At 43.7% G+C, this 9,284-nt stretch overlaps 1 protein-coding gene across 1 annotated transcript in view; it reads right to left on the bottom strand.

Annotated features, from left to right (window-relative positions):
* Nucleotides 1-9,284, bottom strand: part of NID1 (nidogen 1) — a 99,389-nt gene that overhangs the window by 66,465 nt on the left and 23,640 nt on the right. Inside the window, exons 3-4 of the mRNA XM_017862280.1 lie at nucleotides 6,339-6,565; nucleotides 2,800-3,182 (exon numbers count right to left, since the gene is read on the bottom strand). Coding sequence (XP_017717769.1) covers nucleotides 2,800-3,182; nucleotides 6,339-6,565 — 610 coding nt within the window. The remainder of the gene's footprint in view (nucleotides 1-2,799; nucleotides 3,183-6,338; nucleotides 6,566-9,284) is intronic.

The raw sequence follows: 9,284 nt of genomic DNA, 5'->3' as shown, positions 1-9,284 counted from the left end.
TGTATATTATATATTTATAATATATAAATTATATAATACATATTTACATTATATTACATTATATACACTATATTACATTATATTACATTATAACAGATAAAATATATTTATATATTATATAATAGTATGTATAATACAATATGTACTACATATAATTATATGATATAATTTTTTAACATTTTTTATTGTGGTAAAATATATGTAACATAAAATTTGCCATTTTAACAACCTTAAAATATGTACCTATATTTTATCCTCCTTCCTCAACCTCCCAAGTGGCAGGGACTGCAGGTGGGTACCATTATGCCTGGCTTATATGCTTTTTAATTTTCAATCACCCCCCACCCCACCCCAACTTACACTTTTCCCTGAGGAGTAATTTGGAAGCACTTATGCTCAAAAGCTGAACAAAAATAATGCCCTAGTCACACCTGGGCTAAAAAGCCTTTGACCTAAGAAACAAAAAGAATGTCTCCCTATTTTAAATTTCCACATTCCACATTCATTTTATTAGAATCATGAACTAGCTCATTATATTTAATAATCCAGAGCAAATTAATTTGGAATGAAATTCAAAAGCACAAGAGGGGTAAACTTTTAGAGAGGATAATGATCCCATTCATAATTGACTGTTACGAGTGAAGAGCAAAGCAAAGTTTAAACCCAGGTAGACTCTATGAGTGAGTCCTACATACTCCGAAGGGAATTTCTGGCTTTATAAAGACAGCGTTTGGAGCCGAGCACACTTGAGCCCCGAACTGAACACGTGATGCTACTGATTACTTAAACTCCAGCTGTGGGCAGAGCTCTCAGGGGTCATTATGGCCTGCGTGTATGTGAACTATTCAAATAACACCAGGAATGCACTGCCGGCCACAGAAGACTGACCTTTCTCATAAACATAGGGAAATAACTGGGGTAGAGGGACAGGAAAACATCTGTTTTAGACACAATCTGTGTTCAACTCTAGGCTTTCTTCAGTCTTAAGTAATACACTGCCCCAAGTTGTTGGGCTAGATATGGTCTCATTCAAATGTGATGACTTCACAAATGAGAATTTCAGAGATACCTAGAAAGGGTGGTACTCAAAACCCAACATCTGCAAGGAAACACACCCAACACATCTGGGGGAGATGACTCCAAAACCCATGGCAGAGTGGCATGTGCTGAGCAATGTGAGCATCACCCCAGGAACCCCGGGTGCAGTAGAATAACCCTAAGACATGAGCCCCTGTCCTTGTCCTGCCACCAAATGGCAGCTTCTCCATTTCTGGCCTCAGAAGTAAGTGAGCACGCCAGCCAGTAAGCACCCCATCTCGTCCACGGTTTGGGATACTCGTGAGAACCAGATTGTATGGCTACTGCTGTGAGATGAATCAGAACAAGTAAGGGCAAATGAAAATGAGGGAACAGTGTGGAATGGACCAGGCTTTTCTAAGGGTTTTGTGATCATTCCTTAGTAGAAAAGCAGTAGAGAGTTGCAATAAGCTTATCTAAAGGCTTGGACTATCCCATTTATATGAGTCTTAGTGGATTCTGTGTCAAACTAATACGAAAAAAAATGATGAGGACAGTTTAGTTGGAATTTTTTTTTTTTTTTTTTTTCTTGAGACAGAGTCTCGCTCTTGTCAACCAGGCTGGAGTGCAATGGCACCATCTTGGCTCCCTGCAACCTCCCCCTCCCAGGTTCAAGCGATTCTCTGGCCTCAGCCTCCAGATTGGCTGGGATTAAAGGCGTGTGCCACCATGCCCGGCTAATGTTTTGTATTTTTAGTAGAGGCAGGGTTTCACCATGTTGTCCAGGCTGGTCTCCAACTCCTGACCTCAGGTGATACACCCGCCTTGGCCTCCCAAAGTGCTGGGATTACAGGCATGAGCCACCGTGCCCGGCTGGAACATCTTTTATAAGACAAATGAAAGCATCCAGGAGTTCTATTTTCCCTCAAAATGTAGCAAAAATCTGATATAACATAGTTGACCAGAAAATGTACTGTAAAACTTTTTTTTTTTTTTGAGATAGAGTCTTACTCTGTTGCCAGGCTAGAGTGCAGTGGCACAATCTCGACTCACTGCAACCTCTGCCTCAGCCTCCCAAGTAGCTGAGACTACAGGTGTGCGCCACCACGCCCAGCTAATTTTTGTATTTTTAGTACAGATGGGGTTTCACCATGTTGGCCAGGATGGTCTCAATCTCTTGACCTTGTGATCTACCTATCTCGGCCTCCCAAAGTGCTAGGATTACAGGCGTGAGCCACCGCCCCAGCCCTGTTTTTTTTTTTAAAGATTATCTGCTTTTTTTTTTTAATCTTCACAAACCAACTCTGAAACTGATGGGACCTGGGAAGAAAATAATCAACAATTCTAATTCCAAAACCAAGAGGAAATAAATGTCAAAGATAAGCTTCATAAACAGCCAAAAGAACTTCTAAAATGTTTTTTCAGGTGGATGAATACATTTCTGATCTGAGAAATCACAAGAAAATCTGACTTTCAAAATAATTCTAACGGACGTTTTCTCTTTAAAACAGACGGAATGGAATACTAGGAAACTTGAAAGAAGACACACTCAACAGTCTCCAAAACCATGGTCCTAATCCCAAAAGATCACTGAGCATCTCTGAAGCCACTGGGCATATAATACCAAGGCTCCACAGCTGTGAGAGTTCAACCTGTACTTTCCCAAGCTCTTATCCTTACAATCCACCACGTAATGCTCACAACTGACATCTCCCCAGCAGTATGCCTGTCTGGAAGTCCACACATGCAAGACCTTACCAACTGCAACTTAAATGGTCTTACCAACTCCTGTTTCCTCAACTTCATCCACATCTATGACCTGAGGGTGCTGCTGGTGAAAAGTCTCCACTGCCAACTGGAAAGACCTGGTTCTCTCTGTGGGAGGTCCAAGGGGCCTTTCAGTAGCTGCCCGGCGCGGTGAGAGGACGCTGGGCACACTGTATGTGTCAGCACCTCCCCTTCTCAGAGCCTTGTAGGAGAAGGGTGTGGTGCCCACATCCTCCAGGCCCAGACGTGTCGTCACCAGGTCATAATCTTCATCCTCATCATCATACTCTGCCCCATCTTCAGTTCCAAGGATCACGTCCGCAGGCACCACACCATTGGTGGTGGCTGGACTCCCGATCTCAAACACCCAGACACCCTGCTGCCCAGAGTTGCTACTCCTAGGAGGAAGGACAGGCTTCTTAGAAGCAGGCCAGCAACCCACAAACAGCCACCACTACCCAAGCAGAGGGAGCCCTGGGGATCTGTGTTGGTCTGCAAGCCATCACCTGCAGCTAGGACTGGAGAGTGGAAGGGCACTGGCCGTAATGTCTGGGCATCATGTGGCTGAGACAGTCTAGGGCTGTTTGGTGAGACTGTGTCCAAATGGGCACAATACTAGCACAAGCTGAGTCCCAGTCATTCCAGAGGTGTGCTCCAGGGACATTGTCAGGACTTAAAATTCAACTTATTCATCCTAATTGCTGGTTACATGCTCTACGTTATGAGCTAAAGTGGCTCATAGGACTGACAGTGGCTTTACGACTGAAGTCATTCATGCTCTCCACTATCTCTTTCCATGGCATGGTATGATACAATTGAAAATACTTATTTGGTCTCTGTCCTCACATTCTGAAACAAGAGCTCCTACAGCCTTTGGAATTTCTGGAGCGATAAGAGCGTATTTTGTAGGCTAATGAGTCGACTGATGGTTGGGAGCTCCTAGACAGTTTCAGGATGAGGGCTGGTGGCCAGAAAGACCAAGGCATGACTAAAGGGTTGGAATGTCCAGCTCTCCCCACTGCCTCCAGGGAGGGGAGATGGGCTGGAGATTGAGTCAATCACCAATGATCAGTGATTTAATCAACCATGCCTATGCAAACCACCATAAAAACCCTAAAATGATGGGGTTCAGAGAGCTTCTGGGTTGAATACATCAAGGTGCTGGAAGGGTGGTGTACTCAGAGAGGGCATGGAAACCCTGCCCCCTTCCCCATACCTTGTCCTATGCCTGTCTTCCATTTGGTCGTTCTCGAATTGTATCCTTTAGAATGAACTGGTAATGGCAAAGCATTTTTCTGTGTTACATGAGCCATTCTAGCAAATTATCAAATCTGAGGAGCATGTCATGAAAACCCTCCATTTATAGCTGGTTGGTCAGAAGTACAGGTGGAAACACAGGACTTGGGACTGGCATCTGAAGTGGGGGCAGTCCTGTGGGACTGAGCCCTTAACCTGTGGGGTCTGCACTATCGCCAGTGCTAGAATTGAACTGAAGTGTAGGACACCCAGCTGGTGTGCGGAGAATTGGTTGGTGTGGGGGGAAAAAAACCCACCCATTTGGTGTCAGAAGTGTGAATGAAAACATTGCAGACATGGTTTTTTAGAAATCCCAACTCCAGGGCTGGGCGCCGTGGCTCAAGCCTGAAATCCCAGCACTTTGGGAGGCCGAGGCAGGTGGATCACGAGGTCAGGAGATCAAGACCATCCTGGCTAACACGGTGAAACCCCGTCTCTACTAAAAATACAAAAAATTAGCCGGGTGTGGTGGCGGGCACTTGTAGTCCCAGCTACTCAGGAGGCTGAGGCAGGAGAATGGCATGAACCCAGGAGGCAGAGCTTGCAGTGAGCTGAGATCGCCACTGCACTCCAGCCTGGGCGACAGAGTGAGACTCCATCTCAAAACAAAAAGAACAAAAACAACAAAAAAGAAATCCCATCTCCATTGGCTGTGGGATCTTGAACTAGTCTCAGTTTACCTTTGGTGCTTAAAGGAAGTGGTGAAAAGCAAATGAGATACAAAATCCAAAAGCATTTTATAATTATAAAATATAGCAGAATATCCCTAATCTCTACTTCTTCCTCCACCATTTTTACCATTCTTCTGTGTCTGTGATTGGAAGTGCTCCTATCAGAAATCACATTAAATGATTATATTATACAATGGACAGAGGGGACATACATTACTCAGTGGAAAATACTGAGCAAAACAATGAGGTGGGGTGGGGATGAGAAATCACCAAAGTCTTGCATAACTAGGATGTCTAATCAATTTATCTGCTTTGGATTCAAATAAAGACAGTGGTGTGTGGGAGCTTATTTGTACTAGCTTGTGAGAGCTGGCTGTTAAAATTTTAGGAATCTTGCAAGCCAGTTATTAAACACAGCCATTCTAAACAATTAAATTACATGAACTTCCAATTAAACAATTTATATTTTTTAAAAGGAAAAAATATTCAAAACTCATCATATTCTAATTCTCATACTGCTATCCATGCGTTTGAAATTATATATATTAAGCCTATTGTATCTTTATGGTAAGAATATATATAATGGTGCATGTTTTCTGAACTCTTCATTGAGTGACATGATGTTAATAACTTGAAATTGACCATAGTAGGAGTATTTACATCACAGAAATAGGCAAATGCTATAAATCAGGGCTCCCCATGCCCTCATAAAACCAGTTGTTAAGCATTTACCAGCACACCACTAAGTGAAGGGCAGAGGAATTCAAGCTAGATTTGATGATATAAAGTTAAAAGATGGTTTTAGGGGATTCACTCTTGGTTTTTAAAGAATAAAGGGAGAGGAAAGGTTTTAATTTTCAAAAACCAATTTGGGCTTTTCCCCCTTTTGTCAAATTCTACAACATAACCTGAGAGCACTATTTCAGTGTAAGAATTTTCCCCGTAGTCAATGTGAAGGGAAAGGTTTTCTCAGCCTTGAGGTCAAAGGAGATAGGTTTGAATAACCCTTATTTCTCACTGTGTTTACAGACAAAATGGTAAAAACTCTTTTAAGGCTGGGCATGGTGCCTCATGCCTGTAATCCCAGCACTTTGGGAGGCCGAGGCAGGCAGATCACCTGAGGGCAGGAGTTCGAGACCAGCCTGGCCAACATGGTGAAACCCCGTCTCTACTAAAATACAAAATTAGCTGGGCATGGTGGCATGCACCTGTAATCCCAGCTACTTGGGAAGCTGAGGCGAGAGAATCACTTGAACCTGGGAGGCGGAGGTTGCAGTGAGTCAAGATCGTGCCATTGCACTCCAGCCTGGGCAACAGAGTAAGGCTCTGTCTTAAAAAAAAAAAAAAAAAAAAACTATTTTAAATGAGGATGATATCTAAAATAGGATATCTGTTCATTCTAAAATATATTTCCTTAAGTTCATCAGAAAAGAGTATTTCATAATATAAAACCTATATGCAAAACTTATATGCAAAACTTAAATCCATAGGAACATTTTTAGGTAATGATCTCTAATATACATTACATTATCCACATTAAAAAATATTATTAAGAGGAGAATCTATTGAAGAACAAAGAAAGCATACTTGGCCAAATTTTCAATTGATTCTCTGTCATTAGCAAATATGTTAAAAGCTCCGTTGCTCTTCCATAAGAATCCCACTGAACCTTGACTGAAGGCAACCACGGCAGGAACTTGGTGGTTTTCCTTCTTTGAGAATGTCGTGTGGAACTGCAGACCATCTTCAGGATAAAGGAAAATGGCATAGGAGCTGGAATCAGAGGAGGCTAGAACAGCCTGGAACGTGTTTCTCTGTGAAGATGAGTTAAAATTCAGTTACTCGGAAAAATATCTATAGATCTTAAAATGTGTTATTCGCCAGACTATCTATAAAGTGTACAGTGCTGTAAAGAGATGGCAATATTTTCACCTTATTCTAAAAGAAGAACTTTCGTAGCAAGAACCAAAGATTCCGGGATAGTTCCACTGAAATATCCCTAAGACTAGGTCAACATGACATTTTCTGATTAATTTATAAATATCTTCTGCATAACTGTGGCCCTAAGGTTAACCAAAAATTAAACAGATGGTACCTCCAGACGGTGGCCTAAAATCTCATGCAATTTAGGAAATTCTTACCCACAGAATTTGTTTCCATGGCTGTTAACATATTCAACCACATTCCTCATTTAACAAACATTTATTGAACCCAAGCACCATACAGTAGGAAAAAAAAGAAAAACATGAGATTTGGGAGAAAACAGACTTGGATCCAAATCTTTGCTCTACTCATTATTACGTGACCTTGGGCATGATACTTGAGTTCCCTAAGCCTCGATGTTTGCATCTGTAAAATGGAGATAAAACCACCTCCTTCACAGAAATGAGGAAGACTACATGAGGTCACGTATGAAAGAGGAGGCACATGCCGGTATCTCACGCCTGTAATCTCAGCACTTTGGGAGGCCGAGGCGGGCGGATCATGAGGTCAGGAGTTCAAGACCAGCCTGGCCAACATGGTGAAACCCCATCTCTACTAAAGATACAAAAAATTAACCGGGCGTGGTGGCGCGTGCCTGTAATCCCAGCTACTTGGCAGGCTGAGGCAGGAGAATCGCTTGAACCCGGGAGGCGGAGGTTGCGGTGAGCTGAGATCATGCCATTGTACTCCAGCCTGGGCAACAAGAGTGAAACTTCATCTCAAAAAAAGAAAAAGAAAGAAAGAAAGATCAGACACAGAGAAAGTATTCTTTAAATATTAGTACCTTTCCTACATGCCAGGCATCGTCCTGAGCTCTGTGGATGTGAAGAAAAAAATATGTGGTCCCTGCACTCAAGAATCTACGGTCTAGATGGGAAGGCTGACATGTGAACAAAACATTGCAAAACCTGAGGCTGGAGTCTGTAATCGAAACATTTGCAAAGCGCTGCAGGAGCTGTAAGAGGAAGGTCCCATGCCAGGAGGGGTGGGAGTGTGTCCCATGCCAGGAGGCTGTGGTTGGTCAAGGCCTCACGGGAGGACCCAGTCTAAATGAACAAGCAGGAGGAAGCTGCCACCTGTAGGGTGGTCGGAGAGGGGATGTCCCAAGCAGAGAGGACAGCCTGTGCAAGATACTGTGGATTAAAAAACAGAGCGAGGGCAAGGTCAGGGAATTACATGTAATTTGGTACAGTGGCTACAAAGGGTATGTGGAGGTGGAACAGATTAGGCCCAAGATGCAGGCAACGGCTCCATACCAAGGGGTTGGGCATTTATCCCCAAGTGAAAGGGAAGCAGTTGAGACATTTAACATTTAAGCTGTTTTGAAATTTGGCACTCAGACAGATAACAGTTGGCAAGCAAAATGTGTCATGCAGGCCCATAACAGACTCTCCCAAAGTGTGCTCTGTGGGATGTAATGCAACCTTTATGGAGCGGGGGAAGGGAAGAGCTATGGTCACAGGTTTGGAGACTGCTCAGTTAAACAATATTCGGCAAGGCCGGAATGGTGGCTCACGCCCTTAGTCCCAGCTACTTGGGAGGCTGAGGCAGGAGAATCGCTTGAACCCAGGAGGTGGAGATTGCAGTGAGCCAAGATGGCACCACTGCACTCCAGCCTGGGCGACAGAGCAAGACTCTGTCTCAAAAAAAAAAAAAAAAAAAAAAAAAACAGCATTAGGCAAGTTGCAAGTTTCCTGACTGCAGGACTTTCCAGGGTGAATCACCAAGAGGGAGATACAGTTTTAGCATTTCCCAAACTAGAAGGCCTTTTCCTCAAGGACTATCTTGTAGGACTGGTGTTTTGCGGTAGACGCTTTAGGAACCACCAGCCCGAAATACCTCCCATTTATATGAAGTGCTCTGGGACCCATTAAGTTTCTCTCTTCCTCATTATCCTATAAAAGTGAAGTTATGGTAGAGAGAAATTATTTTTCCAAGGGAAAATCGAGGCCTGCCCTAAAAAGTCATTTCAGGTCTAGCAATGAGTTCCCGACCTACGAAAAGGCCCTGCTTCCTTCAAGGGCAAGCCCGTGCTCTACAGCCTGGTCCTTCAAGCCCTCCCTGATGACTGTGCCCACGGAGGTGCCAACCCTGGGTTATGATAATACTTGGGTTTTGAACCACTCACATGGTCCAAGTGATCCTTATCTCCCCAACTAGAGTCTGGGCTTTTACCTTTCTATCTTTGCATACCTCAGGAGTACTTTGCTATTTTCACCTATCGTTTCATATTAATAATTTCTCTAATCAGAAACGATCCTTCTAGCCAGGCTCTGTGGCTCACACCTGTAATCCCAGAACTTTGGGAGGCCAAGGTGGGTGGATCATTTGAGGTCAGCAGTTCGAGACCAGCCTGGCCAATGTGGTGAAACGCCGTCTCTACTAAAAATACAAAAATTAGCCAGTGTGGTGGCGCGTGCCTGTAATCCCAGCTACTAGGGAGGCTGAGGCACAAGAATTGCTTGAACCTGGGAGGTGGAGGCTGCAGTGAGCTGAGATCGTGTCACTGCACTCCAGCCTGGGCGACAGAGAGAGGCTCCATCTCAAAAA

Source organism: Rhinopithecus bieti, unplaced genomic scaffold (genome assembly GCF_001698545.2).
Source record: "Rhinopithecus bieti isolate Rb0 unplaced genomic scaffold, ASM169854v2 scaffold_57691, whole genome shotgun sequence".
Taxonomy (NCBI): domain Eukaryota; kingdom Metazoa; phylum Chordata; class Mammalia; order Primates; family Cercopithecidae; genus Rhinopithecus; species Rhinopithecus bieti.
This window is presented reverse-complemented; position numbering and strand designations above follow the sequence as displayed.